Source organism: Blennius ocellaris (assembly GCF_963422515.1).
Source record: "Blennius ocellaris genome assembly, chromosome: 10".
NCBI classification, from domain to species: domain Eukaryota; kingdom Metazoa; phylum Chordata; class Actinopteri; order Blenniiformes; family Blenniidae; genus Blennius; species Blennius ocellaris.
This window is the reverse complement of record NC_137659.1, coordinates 9,086,540-9,107,894: the sequence shown is the minus strand read 5'-3', so window position 1 is coordinate 9,107,894 and position 21,355 is coordinate 9,086,540. Positions and strand designations below refer to the sequence as shown.

The 21,355-nt window shown below is 40.1% G+C and overlaps 1 protein-coding gene across 1 annotated transcript; it reads left to right on the top strand.

Annotated features, from left to right (window-relative positions):
* The first annotated feature begins 1,894 nt into the window (after positions 1-1,894).
* On the top strand, positions 1,895-11,588 carry LOC308135126 (NACHT, LRR and PYD domains-containing protein 3-like). The gene is made up of 12 exons (XM_080503000.1): positions 1,895-1,984; positions 2,437-2,550; positions 2,890-2,994; positions 3,553-3,761; positions 5,098-7,015; positions 7,182-7,355; positions 8,288-8,458; positions 9,096-9,269; positions 9,429-9,602; positions 10,119-10,292; positions 10,390-10,420; positions 10,632-11,588. Exons 1-12 carry the CDS (start codon positions 1,896-1,898, stop codon positions 10,716-10,718), a joined length of 3,420 nt encoding a protein of 1,139 aa, XP_080359126.1. The 5' UTR covers position 1,895; the 3' UTR covers positions 10,719-11,588.
* Positions 11,589-21,355: the final 9,767 nt, after the last annotated feature.

Below are 21,355 nucleotides of genomic sequence, written 5' to 3'. Positions count from 1 at the left end.
TAATACCTTAGTCATTAACAGGTTGTTATCAGATGCCCTTTACCCCTGGGACTTTGTTCAGGTGTGGCATTATCTGAAGGCGTTGTATCCAATAAAGAGTAGATTTGTTAGTGTTTCGTTGCTTTTTCTGTCTATTGATAGATTGTAGATTGTACTATCAAACAATCTTAGGTTCACTGGGGAAGGATTTACAGTCTAATCCTGAACTAAGAAATCCTCCTGACAGGAACTTGAAGGAAAGCATAATATTTTGTTTCTTTTCTGAGAGCTGTCTGCATGTTTATAGTTTACCTCAGTTATTTTGTAGCTGCTTCTTACCGCTGCCATTAGTTCATAAAGTTGTTTCTTTCAGTGCTAACATCCAGATTATAGAGCATCTTCCTCTACGAACTGATGTAACTTCAGCTAAAATTCATTTTCCTCGACTTTTTAAAGAAGTTTCTTTACAATTCACTGGTTTTTACCTTGTTCATTTATTGCGTGGTGGTATGGGGAAATACTTATGCAAGCTCATTACAAAGATTTTTTATTCTGCAAAAAAAAAAGACCAATCAGAATTGTTAAGGATATCAGCTTTCGTGAACAATTTAAAATGTTAAATATCATGGATCTCCTGGAGCTTACACCTATTTAAATAATGTTTAAAGCCAAGAATTACTTTTTGCCGGGGAACATTCAGAAAATGTTCCGTGAACGAGAAAAAAGTTAGGATTTAAGGGAAAAGTTACAATTAAAGACCAATAAAGTCCACACTACTGTGAAAAGTGTACGTGTTACCATGTGAGGAGTAAAGCTGTCAAACAATTTATGTGTGGAGATTAACCCACATAAATTGTGTTAAAGTTAATTCAGTTCATAAAAATATATAAAGAGTTGATTCTGGTAGGCACTGAGGGTTAGTTTGTTTATGGTGTGGCCTTGATTGATGGATGAGCTGTAACTGTCTTAGAATATTTTAACTGTTGATATTTTGATGTATGAATGCATTAAAGCATGAATTAGGAAAAAGTCATTGCTCAACTTAAAAGTGAAATTAACATCAAAGATGCAAAGGGGTAGAACTAAATATGTTCAAACTTACAGTTAAGTTTTAACAGGTTGATGCATATTGAAGACGGATTGTGTTGTCTCTTCTATATTTGTTTACTGATTTGTATGTTATTTTCATTTTTTTTCTCTGTTTGTTTTGTTTGTCTGTTTACACATTCAAAATAAAGTTATATTAAATCAAAAACATAACAACCACAACTGGTATTACAAGCAAACAATACACACAAACATGAGATTTCATTTTCCTCAACAGACAAAACTGATGTGCAGGTCTGAATGTTTTGAAACAGGACTCATAAGCTTCAGTAGGCTCATGTTACATGTTGTTGTCTAACATCCCACCTGCCAACCGGTGATTTCCTCTGGAGCCAGGTACAAAGAGATTCTGGTCTGACCGGATCGACTCAACATGTTGTTGTGCCCTTGTGTTGTGAACTATATGAACTTTTTGAGTTAAGCTGAGTCATGTTTCACTACCAGCTGTAAAGAGTAAAAGATCAAAAGCTCCATCCATCCATCCATCCATCGTCCATCCATCCATCCATCCATCCAACAAGGTTTCTTCCATGAAATGGAACTGCAGCTCTGATATTTAACATGTTCATGTTTTCATTCATGTTTTACTTATGTTTTCATTCTGTTGTTTCTTTTTTATTTCAATGTTTGTTGTTGCAAACACTTTTAATCACGAAGATGCAGACATTTGCTGTGGGAATATAGTTTCCTGTCTTTGCCCTGTGTATACTGATGTACCATGGGAGTCATTAGAAACAGTTTGTATTTTTTTGCATGCGAAGACTTGAGGTCATCACACAGATTCTTGTGTTTCTCCTCTCAGACTGAAGATGATGGATGGGGAAGAACCGGAGAACCAAACAGAGGTCTCAGGTCGTCTACCGGACTTGAGCACATCACTGGAACCCAAAATCACAAGGTAAGAGACTGAGACAATCTAATGTCAAGTGGTTAGCTCGAAATGCATATGGACAAGTGTAAACAGTCTGTCAGGGCTTGCGTGTTTGCGCTATGAAGGAGATCATTTTAGTCACTCATCCAATAGCAGGAGTTTGCAAACTGGTGGAACTTTACTGTATTCATACTGTATCGAAATACAATAGAACACAAACATTATGTCAATTGTCAAGTTTATGTATGGTTCCAACCTTTCCGTCATCGTCTTTTGATAAGTCTTTAAGTTTGTGCTGGTTTAGATTACCTTGGAGCATTTTCCTACTCTTGCTGCTGTAGGTTTAGAAAGCTCATAGAGTCAAAATGATCGTATCTTTTTATTATGTTTTCTTTTAATGTTACGTGTTGTGACTATCTTCTAAGTGGTGCTATAAAGATAAAACAAAATTGTTTCCTTTATTTTTTATCATTTTGCAGCGGTCTGTGCATCAGACAATCATCAGGATCTTCATTGTCCAGCAGGTTGTCCATTAAGACCAAATGGTCCAACGACATCCCTCCAGATTTCAGTCCTGAGCCCAGGCAAACAAAGTAAGAGGTTCTAGTTTTCACTACAATGCTCTGATTTGATAAATGTTAACATTTCTATTTGAAATGTAGCAGTCAAGCTGGTTCAGTTCACCATGGATCATAATCTTAGCGCCGCTGCTGTAGGTTTGGACTCCTTAATGCAGAAGGGTTTTCACCATCCACTGGCAGCATGACAGTAACATCAGACGTTCCCCATTTACTTCTCATGGAACTGTCTTACTGTCTGTCATATTAGCATCCATTTAGTATGTTTTCTTAAAAAGTCAGGCATTGTGACTATCCTGTAAATGGTGTGATAAAGATGAAACAAAATAGGTTTCTATTTGTGATTGTTTGCAGTGGTCTGTTTGCATCGGGATCTTCATTGCTCAGTAATATCTCTATAAAGACCAAATGGTCCAACGACATCCCTCCAAACTTCAGCTCTGAGCCCAGGCAAACAACGTAAGAGGTTTTTGTTTTCTCCTCAATTCGTGTCTGTGTATCTTACTGGGTAGCATTAGCATATTCTTGCGAGATACTCATGAAATTGGTATCTGTTGGCAGAATCTTCCCAGCAACATAACAAGCCCTCTGCAGGTTGATTTCTTCAACAACATGTCTTCAATGATCATTAGCAGTTTCTTGCAAATGCCTTAAGGAGATGAAGGAGCAGTGTGTATACCAATGCAAGGAAAGCCTCACCATCAGGGTGAAAACCAGCCCGTTTCTGTGAGAGAAGAAGGGCTCATTTACACGGCATCGATTTCATGTGTTAATGTAAAGCTGCTGTTGTGTTTTGGGTTTGAAAACGGCTACCAAAATGGAACTGACCCGTGTTGACTGGAGAAAATTACACTTAATAGAAACACCCGGGTCTCGTTTCTTCGTAGACAGCAGAAACATTGCGCATACTGCACACCGCGTCCTTGGTAAATAGTAGATTGACAATAACAACAATAGTGGCCTACAGCGTGGCATGACTTGGTATTAACGGTCTTTACTGCTTCTTTGTGTCAACAGAGTGAGGAGGAGGAGGAGGAAGAGAGATGTTTGTGAGGATGAGCGACTGTCCTGCTGTGAGTTGTGTCAGGATGTCCTAAGGGACCCGGCTCCTCTGAGATGTGGACACCGGCTTTGCAGACCGTGCAGCAGCTCATACAGGGAACAGAAGGTTTCATTGGGAGTCTCCTGGTGTCCTCACTGTGCAGAAAAATCCATCTGCATACAGAGTAAAAGTCATTTACCTTATCCAGTTATTGCTGTTTTGCCAGATAGATCCATCTGTGGTAGTACATGGCTGTCTATAAAAAGCAAAAAAAAACACCCACAATACATCAATACAAGTACCACATCAAGGAACAGTGCAATAATTCAGAGTGCTTTTAAATAAATGGAGAAGAAATCCACTTTGGATTTTGTCATGTCATGGAGGCATCACTGTGTCTACAGATCACTCAGTATTGTGTGGCACTTTTTGTTTATAGGAATGAGAGAACAACGAATGACGGAAAAGGTCAGGAGTGATTCAATCAAGCAACAAAAATAATATTTCACATTACTGTCTTATTTCAAGGAGGTTTGAGATTTTAGAGTTAGTGGGAACAAAGAGTTTGTGTTTTAAGTGGCTGCAGCATTAGGGTATTTCGATCAATTTCAGTCAACATAATTAAAAACTAATAGGTAGAAACTAATCATCAGAAAATATTTTTCTAAGCAGATCAATATTCTATACATGACCTCAACAACCTGGTCGGCCATGATGACAGAAGAAAGAACAAAAGGCTGAATCAATCCACATTCTTATTGTTTTTGTCTGGGTTGATGAAGTTGTCTCCATTTAACAGACAGAGTTAGGGACATTATAACTCTGTTGTTTTAAGATTATGAATTTGACTCCTGGACAAGAAAGAAGTGTAACATCATGAAGATCTGACAAAATGTGGTTCTCCCTCACTCGAAGTGATCTATCAAAAGCGTCTGTCACACAATAAAGTAGGTCTGAGTCAACGTTTGACGTTCTCAGTCGAATATCTTTCACTGCTTCTCAGTATAGTTAAAAGTGGAGGATCAGCAACAGAAACTAAACACTTTTTGCTTCCAGAAGCAGATCAGTTTGAGGAAGGAACTGCATCCTCGTCACTATTGGTTGTCCTGTCGGTAAATTGGAGAGGATCTAGTTTCTCCTCAATTAAAAAAAACCTCATCCATCACACTTTTCCCAGGTTTATTCATGATAAGGGAGGTGAGTGATTGTTCTTTGGTACAGGCACAATGATTGAGACTCTCCAACAAGCTGTAACAGTGTAGAATTGAAGAGCTGCATTAAGAATAAACCAAAAGTACATGATGGTCAGACTGGACTTGCTCATATGTCTTTTAAGACTTTTCACTCTTTATCCAAGTGGCTTCATCATTTCAGGCCATTCTTTTGACTCCCCAGCTCAGTCCAGATGACCTGAAACAGTTGTGTTCAGAGACTTTTCTGCACTTGTGTTTGTTGTGTTGTAGAGACATGAATGCTTGTCGTTTGTGTGTAGTCTGATTGTTGCTGTTGTCTTTGAACAGGTTTTGGTCTGCAACAGGGTTTAGATGAACATAAGAAGAGTCTTGGGAGGAGGTGTGAATGTGTGACTGAAGGAAGTGATGAACCAGGAGGAGAAACCCTCCTCAGTCAGATCTACACTGAGCTTTACATCACAGAGGGACACAGTGAGGAGCTCCCGAGGGAACCTGAGCTGATGCAGCTGGAGACAGCTTCCAGGAAGGAGAGCCTCCGTGACACTACCATCAGGTGTCAGGACATCTTCAAAGCCTCATCTGTGCAGCACAGGCACATCCGAGTGGTTCTGACAAGCGGCGTGGCTGGCAGTGGAAAAACTTTCTCGGTGCACAAGTTCACTCTGGACTGGGCCGAGGGCCTGGAGAACCAGGACGTCAGTGTGCTGGTTGTGTTCTCATTCAGGGAGCTGAACCTGATCAGGGACCAGCCGTATAGTCTTCTCATGCTGCTCCAAGTTTTCCATCCAGCGTTACAGAAGTTGACTGCAGAGGAGCTGGCCGTCTGCAAGCTGTTGTTCATCTTTGATGGCCTGGATGAAAGCAGACTTTCTCTGGACTTCAGCAGCACACAGCTGGTGGTCGATGTCTCACACAAGTCTTCAGTCAGCGTGCTGCTCACAAATCTCATCCGGGGGAATCTGCTGCCCTCGGCTCGGGTCTGGATCACTTCCCGACCTGCAGCAGCCAATCAGATCCCTCCAACATATGTGGACAGGCTGACAGAAATGCGAGGCTTCACTGCCTCCCAGAAGGAAGAGTATTTCAGGAGGAAACTGAGTGATGAGGAGCTGTGCAGACGAATCATCTCCCACGTCCAGAAATCCAGGAGCCTCCACATCATGTGTCGAATCCCAATCCTGTGCTGGATCACTGCTACAGTTCTGGGGCACATGTTGACCAAAAAGCAGATATTAGAGCTGCCCCAGACACTAACTGACATGTATTCCTACTTTGTGCTTGTTCAGACACAGAGGAAGAAGTTCAAGTACCATCAGGGACCTGAGACTGGTCCACAGGGACTGACAGAGGCTGACTGGGAGGTGCTTCTGAAACTCAGCAGGCTGGCTTTTGAACATCTGGAGAAAGGAAACACTATATTCTACCAAGAAGACCTGGAACAGTGTGGTCTGGATTTGACGGATGCCTCTGTGTACTCTGGAGTGTGTACTCAGATCTTCAAGAGTGACTCTGTGATGTTCCAGAAACCGATTTACAGCTTTGTCCATCTGAGTGTTCTGGAGTTTCTAGCTGCAGTCTACATTATCCAGTGTTACAACAGCAGAAACACAGACGTTCTGAAGACGTTCCTGGGAGAAGACTGGGATAATCCATCCACAGACGATCAAGATGATGATGATGATGACGATGATGATGAGTATAATGAGGACGATGATGATGACTACAACCCTGATTTCATTGACAAAGAAGATGTGGAGGATGATGACGACAACAGAGAATCTTCATCTCTGGATGTATTCTTGAGGAGAGTCATGGAAAAGTCACTCCAAAGCGAAAACGGTCACTTGGACCTGTTTGTCCGCTTCCTTCATGGCCTCTGTCTGAAATCCAACCAAAGACTTTTAGGAAGTCTGCTGGGTCACACAGAGACCAGTCCAGAAACACGTCAGAAAATTGTTGACAACCTGAAGCAGATGAACAATGACCAAGTGTCTCCTGACAGAAGCATCAACATCTTCCACTGTCTGATGGAGATGAAAGACCTCTTAGTACATCAGGAGATCCAAAAGTTCCTGAAGTCAGAGACCAGATCAGAGCAACTGTCTGAGGTTCACTGCTCAGCTCTGGCCTACATGCTGCAAATGTCAGACCAGGTTCTGGACGAGCTGGACCTGGAGAAATACAACACATCAGAGGAGGGTCGACGGAGACTGATCCCAGCTGTGAGGAACTTCAGAAAAGCACGGTGAGTCGGGGTATGGACATTATTAATCTTCATAAAGGTCCTGCATACATAATCTATAAAAGAATGAACACAACCACGAAACAGCCAATTGGATGAATCTGACAGATTTTCATTGGATGAATTTCTTTGAGCTGATGTATTTTTTCTATTGTGTCTGTGCTGACAGACTGACTGACTGTGGACTCTCAGAGACTCACTGTGAGGTGGTGGTCTCCGCTCTGAAGTCGAACCCCTCCCACCTGACTGATTTGGACCTGAGTGGAAATGAGCTGCAGGACTCTGCAGTGAAGATTCTCTGTACTGGACTCATTAGTCCAAACTGTAGGCTGGAGAGCCTGAGGTCAGTTTACTGACTGGAGTTTTTTAGTGAACTTGTAGTTTTACATTTCATCCCTTAAAATAATAATAATAATTAAAAAAAAACTGCTCGTGAACGTCTTCTGCAAACCAAGGATCCTTATTGAAATACCTTCAAGAAAAGTATCATTAATAATCTAATATTCACCTATGAATTGTAACAAATACGTAAGTGGTCACTCATGCTGTTAATGCAGTTTAAATTCACTATTTTGGCCGAAGAGGGAAAAAGTTGTAGAGCAGCAAATGTGCTGTCTCTTTGTTATACTAATTGAACCAGTGGTTAGCTTTAGCATTAGCATTCTAAAAGCTGTTGTCTTTGATGCAGAGCAGCTCAGTTACTCCTTCACTAAACTCCTGTTTACTGGTGAAGGCTCACTTTAATAATCCCAAACTAACTCAGTACTCTGGGCAAAATCATGAAAGATGTCGCACTTTAGAAAACATTATCATTAGCTTGTGTCAACAGTGGCAGCGATTGGTAGCGTGTTAAGCTTTAGCGTTATATGGGGCTGCTGCTTTTCTGTCGTGTTCACTTTGTCGCTTCAGCATTAGCTTTATCTAAAGCTTCTGTTTTTCTATGCCCATCTTCCTGTTGGCATTAACATTTTTCAAAGAGGTATTCTCCAGGAAAAATGAGCTTGTAGGTAGCTACTACAGGTTGGCTTCCCTTTCTAGGACCTGTCGGTATGATAGGGGTTTATTTCAGCTGTGTTGTTGCTGCTTCTTCTCTTTATTAGTTCATCAGTCCATTTCTTCCAAGAAACGTTAACATCCAGAGCATCATCCTCCCACTAACAGATATAACTTCAACTGAACTTGACCCACACAGCGCCGACAATTCAGCATCAACACTGGCTTAAGATGTGTGAACAAAAATGTTATTTGCACTCAGACCATTGACTCTTTCTCCAGGTTGGTGAACTGCAGGTTGTCACAGATCAGCGTTGCTTCACTGCTCTCAGCCCTGATCTCCCTGAAACAATTGGAACATCTGGACCTGGGGGGAAACCAGCTGTGGGACTCAGGGCTGGAGCAGTTGTGTGATCTCTTGAAGAGTCCACACTGCAGACTGGAGACTTTGGGGTGAGTTCACGACTCTTTACTGTTTATGTTGGAGGCCAAACTCACATATTGAAGTCCAATGAAGTTTAAATACCCCAAGTAATAATATCAGAGGGATATTTTGAATTGTACTTTCATGTCTTTTGAATTAAGATACTTCAAAGAAAACTGGACATATGTCCGATCTGATTGTATATCATGCTTTTGAAAAAGCATTATCGATGGCCCAGCATGCTGGTGTTGGTTCAACCAAGAATACACCAACAATTGAGGGAGCGAGGCTTAGAAATATAATCTACACTTTATATTCTTCTGTGTAGATTTTTTCTTTACGGTGACATTTTTCCTGAACTGCCAGTCAAATATAGTAATGATAGAAGTTTTCTGGGTTACTGTATTAAGTTTCCTTTGTTATACAGACACATCTAGTGGTACATGCTGGTATGTACTGATGATATATATATATATATAAATATATATATATAAAATGCCCCATGTGTAGAGAGGAGATCAACTTTTGTTTCTACGCGATATCGAGAATAGCTATTTATTTGCTTTGCTTTTATTTCTACTGATGTTTCTTCTGTAACCACAGAGCCCAAAAGGTGCCTTGTTGAACATGAGTCTATCTGCTTCTCTGTGTCTTTTTTGTCCTCAGATTGCGTGACTGCTGTTTGTCAGAGATCAGCTGTGTGTCTCTGGTCTCAGCTCTTACGTCCAACGCCTCACACCTGACACACCTGGAGCTGGGAGACAATTTCCTGTCCGATTCAGGAGTGAAGCACCTCTGTCGGTTTCTGGAGCGTCCACTCTGCAGGCTGGAGGCTTTGGGGTCAGACACATTTAACGTATTTAACCCTCAGCTGCCATATTTAGTAGAATGTTCTTTAACCCTTTTAGGACTGGATTTTTTTTTTTTATTTCATGTATGTGGAATAGTAAAGAAAAAAGTACACTGAGTTAGACTTTGACTCTGTGACTCCATGTCCAGGCTGAGTTGGTGCGATTTGTCAGAGATCAGCTGCGCTTATCTGGTCTCAGCTCTGAAGTCTAACCCCTCTCACCTGAAACATCTGGACCTGAGCAGAAATGAGCTGCTAGACGCAGGACTGAAGCAGTTGTGTGATTTCCTGGAGAGTTCACACTGCAGACTGGAGACTCTGAGGTCGGTTTACCTTTGTAAATTAGATTTTTTCAGTGATCACAGTGGTTCACTGCAGTTGAAAAAGCAAGAAAAAAACGTAATTTTAGAGGTCCTCGTTGAGTTTCACATTAGTTTGTTCACACATTAGCACAATAAATACACTATACATACATTTTCACAATGCATGCAATGTTGCAACAACATACAATGAGACAGATACTCAAGAAAGCAAAGAACGGTTCTCTGGCTTGTCAAGTCAAATATGAATCACATTTTCACATAAGCAAGCAACAAAAGCTCCTGGCGGTAAATGGCCAACAGAGTAAAATGGCTAAAACTGTTAAACACCATAATAAAATGTCAGCAATTCTTGTTTGTAGACATATAATTCCATCCATGCAACATAAGCCACAGTTTTAGTAAAAATAGAAAACTATTTTACCAAGTATAAACTGTGTTGTAAACGTGATCTACCACACGATTAGTCCGTTTGAAGTGACTGGACTAATGTTTTGCTGTGGTTGTTCTATTCTACAGTCTTAACCACTGTTGTCTGTCCGAGGTGAGCTGTGCCTCTCTGGTGTCGGCGCTCAGCTCCACGTCCTCCCGCCTGCAGCTGCTGGAGCTGAGTCACAACAGCCTGCAGCATTTGGAGGTGGAGCAGTTTGTTGAACTCGTGGAGCATCGCGACTACAGCCTGCAGACTGTGAGGTCAGTGAACGGTGACAGTGAAGATCTGCTCCCCTTCATTCTGAACGTGCCACATCATTCACTGATGGGTCGCCTCTGTTTTCTCCTCCCACTGCAGGTGGCATACCCCCCCGTGGTTTCAAATAAAGGTAAATACTGCTCTTGTGATGATCCAAACATAATTTCACTCCTCACAGGAAGATTTTATCAAAATGATTATTGGTCTCAACACAACTGATTTTCAACACCTTTTAAAAAAAAAAAACACACACACATTAAGAAATTACAGAGTTTGCAGCCGCAGTAAAGCCTGCTGCTGATTTTAACATGTTGAATATGGAGTTATTCTGTTATTTGCAGTGGATTCCGGGCATCTCAGATGGAGAATGTGTGGCATGGGTCCTTATGTCTGCGTTTTGCAGATACGCCACAAGTCAGAACTTCTGATCTTCAGAACGCCTTCTTTGGATTCAACCGTGTGTCTTCATGTTTGTGTACATCATGATCAAGTGGGATGTTTGTACTACTGTTCACACGTTTGTTTCATGTTCAGTCACATTCACACACAATCGCATGATCTTGTGTGGTAATTGCCTTTGTAGTTTTATTTACACATGCTTCAACTCGGGAATGTCGTCAGGAAACATGACATCAACTTTTGCATTAATGCCGATGACACACAGCTGTATATCTTCCTGTCATCTGATAACTTGAGCCCTTTATCTGCACTCAGATGTCAAATCCTGGATGGAAGAGGACTTTTGACTGGTTTAGTTATCAGTCCTCAGGCTTGAAAGAGTGTGAAACACTTGTTAGTGAGACGATATGGAACATCAATCAATCTAAAACATAATCTAAAAAAGGCTGAACATTTTTATTTATTCTCATATTCTTAATATGTTGAAGTGCTTCAACTAACAGTGAAATGTGATAATTCTCCCACTAGGGGGAGGTCTTTACACATCAGCCGTCCTTTCACTGCTCACATTATTAAACAGGAGCTGAACGAGCTTCCATATGTTCGATAAACACCACATAGTTTTTTTTTTTTCTTTTCATGACAAAGACAGATTGAAGCCTGTGGCTCATACATGGGACGTGTTTCTGTTGATAAATGTTTAAAATGTTGCAGGTACAAAAAAGCATGTCAGTCAGAAGGAGAAAGCGTTTGACGGATGAATATAATTAGGCACATTTTTAGGAATGGCAATTTATTTCTGACAGTGCTTCTTTGTTGCAAACGCTTTTTGTCTTGGTAGCCAATCTGTGGCAGGATTCCTCCTCTCAGACAAAAAGAGTCGCGCTGTCGAAAAGGTTAGCAGCCCTATTTCCTCTTCCATTACACATCCAGAATTGTTTCGGGAGGCTTGTAGACATGAGAAGTCAGCTCAGTCCCAAGGCCAGCAGGCCATGTAATAATTACTATTCCTACGTCGTACTAAGATGCAACTTGCAGTTTTAATAGAAACCAAAAAAATATACAGAGGCTGGCAAACCAGGAGGCAAAACAAATATTGATGTTTCTATTCATTTCATTATCTATTTCTTAAATCAATGTGCCGTGTTGTTTTCACATTAAACCCTCATCCCAGGAGCTAATTTGCTTCTTTCGACAAACTAATCAACTTCATTATATTTTGCCTCCATTCCTCAACGAAACCTTTCAGACCCAGACAAAAGGCAGAAACGCTGAAAACACTGGAGTTAGAATGCCAGACCATGAGTTGGTACTGTTGTTTGTTTTTGTAATGAAACCAGAGAAACAGAGCTGATGGGAAGCACCGCTGTTGTGTAAATGGACACCCAAAACGCAATGGATCTTATCCATTTTCGCTTTAAAATGTAATAAATGGGGCCTCAGAATTTAAAATGAGATGTTTTTCTCCATGAGATTACACAAATGCTTGTTTGGTTTTCGCTCTGGTCTGCAATTGTGATCAACTACATGTCAAGGAGCCGAACCATCATGCTTTCTCTACCAGCTTGTCGTTTTCTCACCACGTTATGCTCACATGTGGCTCTTTAGATTCTTCTCAAAATGAGGGTTAAATAAATATTTTTATCTGACTTTAATTGTGGCCCTTGTGTCTTATCTCACAAGTGTGATATTAATATGACAGAATGGTTCGGTGATTGGACACTTGAAGTAAACATCACATCTTAACATGTCAAAAAACAAAACAAAATATAATGGGTAAACAACAAAAAATGATTAAACAAATGTGTCTAAAACAAAAAACAAACTGTGAAAAATACATAATTAAATAGCTGTTATCTGCAGCTTCAAAAGTCCATACACTTAACATACATTAAAGTTTTGATAAAAAGGACAATTCTTTTAATGACTCCAGGCAGATTTATCTGAAGGAAAGTCAACAAAAGACCTTGCTTTTGGGCATTGCAGATCTCAAACATCTTCTTTCATTGGTCAAGTTCAAGAAGAGCCGACATGGAAACCCTGAGGAATCCGTCGCTTTACATCCGCCAAACTGCTGAGCACTGCGAGTTCTGGTGCCTTCTTCCAAATGCTGCATTACCCTTGAATTTCTGTTAAATCAGACCACGTAGACTTTCCACACTCACAGCATCCTTGGCATGATGTCAGCTGGGATTGGCTTCGTGGCACTCTGGGACTCATTTACGGAGAACTTGCATGGAGTCTATGAGACTGCATGCCTACTCAAATAGATTGTGATTTCACTTTGCATGATTTTTGCAGGAAACTTACTGAGAATACCACCATGAGTTCCATCACAAGCAAACATATTCAGATGAGGATTTTGCTCTGTGCTTGGCTGCTTACATGAGAACCATCTACTGGAAAAGGTTTCCGTGACCTTTTACTTGCATTAACCATAAGAGGTACCAGATGGAGCCAGGCAACAAATATGGAGTAATATTACGCAAGTGAAACATATTTGGCAAAAAAAAAAAGAAGAGAAATGCTGCATTTACACAACGTTCCAAGTGAAAACATGTTTTTGTTTGAGAAACATTTCACGTTCACACGACAATGTTTTAGAAAAGATGTCTGCTTACATGGCAACGGCACAAAGGCTGAAAATGTAGTTTTCATGTAGGGCCACAAGTGGGTGCTGCTGATTGTTGTCTGTCCAAACAAATGTCTGTGCAAAAACAAAGTTGAATTGCTTTACGGATGAATCTCAACTCTAAAACTGCCAAGTCCCAGGAGAATATGGACTGGGAGTCATGACACTCTGGAGGCAAACGTTGTTATTGTTCATCTACTCGTGCCTGTGCAGAAGAACGAGACTGAACAAAAATAGAAATGCAACACTTTTGTTTTTTGCTTCCATTTTCAACGAGCTGAACTCAAAGATGTAAGACTTTTACTGTCTACACAAAATGGCCTATTTCGCTCAAATATTGTCCACAAATGTATGTCTAAATCTGTGTTACTGAGCATTTCTCCTTTGTCAAGATAAACCAGCCAACTCACAGATTTGACATATCAAGATGCTGATTAAACAGCCGGTATTATTATTATTATAGCATGAGGTCAGCCTCCGGCTGGCCACAATAAAAGACCATTGAAAAATGGGGGAAAAACCAAAAGTATGGCGTTTTTTTCGTTCAGTGTATTTACTACGGCCATGGTATTTTGCAGGATCTGGAAAACATGCCTCAATATTCAATACTCACGAAGGAAAACCTTTGTTAATAGCGAACATAATGGCACTTGAAGACCAGATATTAAACTATTGTGTGTCCACTTCCTCATATTTGGATCATGGTCACCACTTTTCGCACTGTTTGGCTGACAGCAAGTGTCGATATCTTCATGCTGAATGCAGCCTCGGTGAGAAAGAAGGATGTGGCACAAAAAAGGAACCAGATCAGCCTTTGAAAGCAGATGCCTCGGTCCCAAATGAGTCAACTTAACATTCCTGTTGGAATGTCTCACTGGAGATACCAGGAATCCAAAAAGAGGAAAGACTGAATGAATAAGAAGATTATTTCTCTCATGTCCCGTAGGAAATGTGTTTTCTACTTCAGGCTCTGGCTCTACTTACAAAGCCGACTATAATCAGCAGATCCTTTTGAGCGTGGAGACGTAACAACCATCTCAAAAACCTTTTTTTTTTTTTTTCAGCCCAAACAAAGCCCCCTTCTATTTCACCTCATTGGCACGATATCAATGGTCTTTTTTTTTTTTTTTTATGTTGCTTGAAAAATACAAGTTCTTGTTTCACACAAAAACATAAAACACGGCGTTGGCCTTCAGAGAACATTTGTTTACACTTTGAAATTTAGTTTTTTCTGCTATTGTTCACCAGCGTTTTCTTCACGTAACCCAAGGCTGCTTCTATCTCGGGCCTTTCAGTTACGTCGTGCAGTCAGCAGGGCTGAGATAAACAAACAGTTCCAGAAATGCAATTCATAGCACTTCCTACTTATTATGATGAGCTTCGCTCCTCGTGAGTTGTTATGTGAGGCCAAACATCATGATCCCGCGTGCCCTCCGGCTTCACGCCGCAGGGGATGGAGATGTTGGCATCGGCGGACATGAAATTACTGACTGAAAGGCTGTATAGAAAATACCTTCATTTAACAGGAGTTCTCTGTATAAATACTAAAATGATTCCCCCTATGACTCACCAGTCACCATTTATCGTCATTTCATCTCACACAATGAACACAGAGTTGTTGTTTTTTTTTTTTTTTAATACAAGCAGCTTAATAATGACCTGTGAGAACTGAGGTCGGAGTTGTCAGTGAGCTTGAAAAGGGAGGAACCCCTCCCGAATCACAATCAAACAAAACTAAAATTAGTTTTGATTTTGGCTTAAAATTGTCATTATTGTGCCATCTATTATGATGATATCAATAATGACACTTTTCTTGATATACTTGAGATGAAATAGTTAAAGTGAAAATGCATTGATTTAGCTTTTTTGTTTGAGTAAAGTGTCACATTTACACAGAAATATTTTTTCCATTTACACGGCAACAGCAGAAATGAAAACTGAAAACGATGCAGTTAGCATGTTGGGCCTAGAGTAGGTGGATAGTGTAAACGCAGCCAAAAATGCAGTCAAGCTATGAGATTAGATTAGAAGTTTGGAGACTATATTTGGGCAATGACTTTTTTCAGTTATTTAGAGTATATCTGGGAGTAGCTTATGATTTGATCATCTTGTCGTGGTTTTCTCAGTTATGATCATGCTCATCCTCAGTTGTGAATCTGTTACAGACAGACTGGACACCACAGTGACACAATGATCAATAGAACATGATCAATAATGGCATAACGTACATCAACCATTAAAAAATGCATCAAATTCCACAATATCTAAATTCAAAGAACTCCTATTTTCTTGATTATAGAAAAGTTCCTTTTGCTGAAAATTGTATTAACAGAATATTATTTGGTGTAAAAGCATTGTTACAGAGCTGCCATCCTTAAAATTAATACTGGAAGGAATATTTTGATTACAATAGGATTTTTTCCCCCCTACAATTTTCCTCCACAGCACGACCACATTAGAGGGGATTAAAAATTCATTCACTTGGTGATTAATTTGTGTGTGTGTGTGTGTGTGTGTGTGTGTGTGTGTGTGTGTGTGTGTGTGTGTGTGTGTGTGTGTGTGTGTGTGTGTGTGTGTGTGTGTGTGTGTGTGTGTGTGTGTGTGAGTGTGTGTGTGTGTATTTTTAATTTGTTTTTACCAGGTTTGTCATAAATCAAACATAGCCAGTCTTTTTGTTGAAGCCGTAACACCACACACTGTTCATTCATTATCCAGAGTCAACATGTTTCTGCTGGTTCACCACGGGACTCACAGAGGCTGCTTAATATTAATTCTGCACCCACAGGTCGCGCTCCAGTCATCGGGTCTGGACAAGAAATGACTGGGGGAAAAAACACAAAATAAACTGGAAATAAAGTGATAGTTATAGGTACATTATGTCATTGTTTTAACTTTCAAACTTGTTTGTGGTTTGTGTTTCAGAAACGTTTTGCGTTTACGCTGCAACGTTTTGAAAACGGCGTCTTTTGACACAAAACTCTGAAAATAATAGTTAGCTTGCCAGGGGTCTTGCGAAGCTCAGTAGCTGAGTATGAAACACAACCCGTTACCTGCGATTACGCTGATGTGAAATCCACATCTGTCCGTGCTATAAATATTAGACCCAACACCTGATTAAGCACGTCCTCGCTGCAATGACTGACTTCATAATGTTTGAGTTGTTTACTTAGAACTGTACATTCACAGACGCAGCTGTTATCGTGCCTCGCTTTCACACTCACATGGAACAATTAATGTGTACTGCTGTTCACCTGCAACCGTAACTGATTGCTTGTAATTTAGAACGGTGTGCTAACACACTGAGAAGTTTGACAACAGTCCTCTCACAACGCATTCAGTCAAAGAACAAGTGAAGTACATATGGAAATAAAGAGGACAAAATGTGACCAGAGTTACAACACAACAACATGTGTGATCGTCTGCTCTTGCTTGGTTAGATGTTATGGGGACTGAAACATCTCGTCCTTTCATTGAATCTGTAGCCGTGCCTGATTTTTCCATCTGGAAATGTGAAAAACACAAAACAAAACAAACACAGACACAATCACACACACCCCACATTCTCACCTACAGATAATGTAGGTTCATCATGTAACAATAAATACTTTTTTTTGGATTGTGAGAGAAAACTGGACAAAACTCATTGTCATTGGTTCAAGTCCCAGTAGTACGTACGGTATATTAATAAACTATTCATATATAAATATATGTTGGGGCCTAACCACTAAAAGATGAGTTTCACTTTATGTATGAAATTATTTTTTTAAATTAATTAATTAATTAATTAAATAATTTCTTGATTTATTAATTTATTAATAAATGTATTTATTTAGTTATTTAGTTAGTTAGTTTATTAGTTATTTAAATAAAAACAAACTAGAGAAACAAACAAAAAAGAGAAAGAGAAAAAAGACAATCATCCAAATGAGTCATCCACAGGTCACATAACACAGACACTCCAATTTTACAATTTTACATGTTCAAAAAAGGGGGTCGGAAGAAGTTTAAATTTTTTAATCCTACCAAAATCTTAATTTATCTGAGCGTATCGATTACTTGTGACACGTGGTGATGCGTAATCGAGCGTGACGGCATCCGTAACGTCTCCTTGATGGTTGTTGGAGTCCACACTGTCACGGGTCATTATGCATCGACACGAAAGCTGCCAGGAACGGGCAGGAATTGCCACGCGCTTTCACGCGTCGTCACTTTCTGCTGCGCTCTACTCCTAATGACACTTTTCTCTCACGTGCTCATGATTGATGCCAAACCCAACTGCATTGGTTTTCATTCCAGCAATATGCCAAAGTCGACCAAGTCCTGACGCAGACCACAGCCTGCACTGCAGTTGCCTGCTGATGATGATGATGCTCCTGCAGTTGTTCTTCCACCTGCTGTTGCTCCGGATGACGAGTCTGATCCAGAGGAGCCAGAGGACAGCGATCTCTCCTCCTCCACGATTCTCACGATTCACAACTTTCGTGACAGGAAGGGACGATGCACAATAGCAATGAAAAATATTGTAATTATTCGTGATGATTCGCCACCATTTCATGCTATTCATTGTAACGCGTGGTAACAGGTCGCAATAAGTTGCAAAAGTTCGTGACAGCATGTGATGCCTCTGACCTGAACTCATATACATCATTTAGGTCAAATTCATGATCAAATTGAGATTCGTGACATTCGTGACTTGTCATTGTCGATGCAGCATAACCGATTGCAGAAGTGGACACTGCAGCAACTCACCCAATGTTGCTTTATGCAAAACAGCTCGGTCTCAGTGCTTCGCCTGTGGCCAGGATTATCTCATACAGACCTGGTTTTAACCAGTTCAGTGACCCTGATGAGAGTGGACTCACCAGTTTTCTGCTCCATGGATTTCAGTGTCAGTTTCCCCTTCATCCTTTCCAGCGTGTTCATTAAATTTCACGTGCTGGGGGAAAATGACTCCGACTACTTACCGCAGTAAACGGTTGTTTTTCTCACACAGAAGTGACCTTGGTTCTTAATTTAACACCAGGAGAGCGATTTTTGTAGTAGGATGTCAAAACAACATGAAGGGTTTTCATTATCGAAAGCATCTCGGAGCAAGTTGGATTCAGGGTTTTTCTCTTCGACATGATTCTGCATCAATTAGTTTGTGACCTCTGCTGCTTGTGGACACTCAGTGTTTAGTAATAGTTATTTATCTTATTTAATTGTTGCATTTAACTGAAAACTAAGCTGTAAAAGGTCTGAGATAATATCCTTGCGAAACAATAATGACTGACTGTTGTGTGTGCTTTTGAATGTATTTGACCTGAGGCACAGGCTACATATTTTGGACTGCTCCATTGGATATAAAATAGAGAGGATGATTTAGTCAGACTAATTAAGTGTGTCTCAAAAACTGGATAACAATTAGCATCTTATTGCTGTGGTTGATGAGGATGGTGGGGGGGGGGGGGGTGGGGACCAATTAGCAATTGTTTATTTAATTGTTCATCCTAGCTAATTATAAAAGAATGTGCTCAGTTTGAAGGAGGAAGAGAACATGGAGAAAATCTAGTTTATGGTGTGTCCATGACAGGAAGGAAGCACACTGGGAGGCATTGAGTGTAACAAATGTATTTAACAAAGAGGGCTTTCCGTGGGACATTAAAGACAATTAATGAACTCAATACAGACTGCAGACCACTGGTTTTAAACAGGAGGTCAGAAGCAATGGTCAGATTCAACTGCAAGACTTCCTGCAAAAATAGTGAGATATCACACATTATAGCAGTAAAAACAAAAACCGGGGGCTGTGATGCCACTTGATTGTCAAGGCTGGTTAGGAATGCAAAAGCAGACACGAACAACAAAGCTGAGTTCAGAAGTTTGTTCAAATATCCAGAAAATACAATCCAGGTGGATCGTCAGGGCCCAAAACAGAGTTCAATAATCCAAAATGTTGGGAAACAGGTGAAATGCATTACACAAAGGCGGAAGAGGAAGGACAAGTGGATGGAGATGTAAACAAAACAAGTGGGTCCAAATAAGAAAGGAAGTGACAAACAGGTATAAGATGCAGACTTGACAAAGACACAGGAGACCTGACACCGAGGCCCTGTATACTTCACAGCATTTTCAAGTGAAAATGGAAAACATTCCAATTTGATTTGTTTAGAATGTGTGATTAAATCTCGTATATACTGTATGTATTTACCATATGTTGCCACCCCTCAAACTGTACTCACCACTGTAAATGTTTATGGTGTAGCCTTTTTCGCATGTGTGCGTATGTGGCTCCATTACAAAAACAAACAACAGCACCCAAACGGGACATCGTTTTCAAATCATTCTACGTAAACTTGATACTTTTCTGAAAACAAAAACGTCATCGCTTGGAAAGTTGTGTAAACAGGTTCTAAAGTTGCTCCCGATGGAGGTGGGTAGCGGGTTGGTATGGCAGCTGACTCTATTGTTGGGTGAATGGGTGAACACCACGACATTTTGAGCCGTTTAGTGTAACACAGCTGCAGCGACTCCTTTCATTCCATGATTCTGATGCTTTTCAATAATGTAAACCTGTCAAATAACCTTCTGACATTTCAATAAACCAGCTACATTTAAGCGTCATGACGCCTTAATACTGGAAGCATGAAAAAAGAAGAAAAAAAAAGCACACAACCTGCAGTTAATTCTACTGTGACCCCCCCCCCCCCCCCCCCCCCCCCCCGTCACTTCTGATGCTAATACATGCAACTTCAAATATCCCTCTTTATTGTCTTAAACTGCTGGAAGTCATTCGAGGCACATATCTTCATATCAACAGCTTCTTTGTGTCTGCCACTGTACTCACAGGGGCTCTTCCAGTACGGTGTGTTTTTGCATGCACTGTCATGCCTTTCAACGGAATAAACAGAAAAAGTAAATGTTTCCATGGAAACAGGACATGTGCACTTAACGATATATAAAGTGTAAAGTGGCCCGGTGTGGAAAAAACCTCGATGAAATCAAACACAGATTAATCCAAACAGTTAAGAGATGTAGCTGTGTGATGTACTATTAGTAACCCACTGGAAAAGGAGCAGAAACAAAAAGGAAACACAGTTGATTTAAACAGTTGTTTTCACCACATTTTCCACTTTTATTTGTGTTTATAAAAGTTAAGTCAACCTGTTCCTGCACGTTTTCCTGTGATTTTATACTTTTGCAATCCTCATTAAGAAAAAAATGACAATTATATGTCACGTTCAATTCTTTTTTTTATGCATGTCTTTCATTAGCACATAAAGTAATATACTGGTAATAATTACGCTAGGCTTTAATTAGGACGTAAGCTTTCATTCAAGCTCGGCACACATGAATTAAATAACTGGGCTGCTTAATCCCCTCGCTGACATCGGTAGGTCTATAATTCATCCTGCAGATGCTCGAGATGCGTCTTCGCTGTGCACAGCTAATGATGTGTCCATGTGCTCTCTGCCGAAACAAATTATCTGTCTTCAGAAGAGTACAGAGCGTCTCAATTCAATAATGGGCAGAAAAAAATATTATTATTTTTTCTTTGCATCCATTATTCGCTAATAAACCGTGTTCACATAAGTTTTTATTTTTCACAGGTTCATGCTGGTCGGATCTATTTGTTTAATTTCTGACTCTGGTCTGGCACACACAACTGTCTCATTTTTTTTAAAGGTCTTTTTCAAGCACAAGCTGTTTTTCACTTTGTGTTGTGCAGAAGAGTCCTGACAGGGCTCTTTGTTATTTTGCAATTAAAGGCATTTTTTTTTTTTTTTTTTGCTTCGATCCTTTAAAGTTTAAAATGATGCACAAACATGCAACATAACACCACTAGTTTGTACCACAAGATGGAAAAGAGGACAAACATCTTTATTTTGCATGAAAAAGCAAATGGTTTAAAAGAATAGTGGATAATACTGTGACTTACTGTGAGTGTTGTGAATTCTACTGAAAACGAGCAACTGAACCATTAGAATTAGCAAAGTTTCTTTGGAGGTAAATGAAAATGAAAAGTATCAAGTAACTTTTAAAAGAACATCTTGT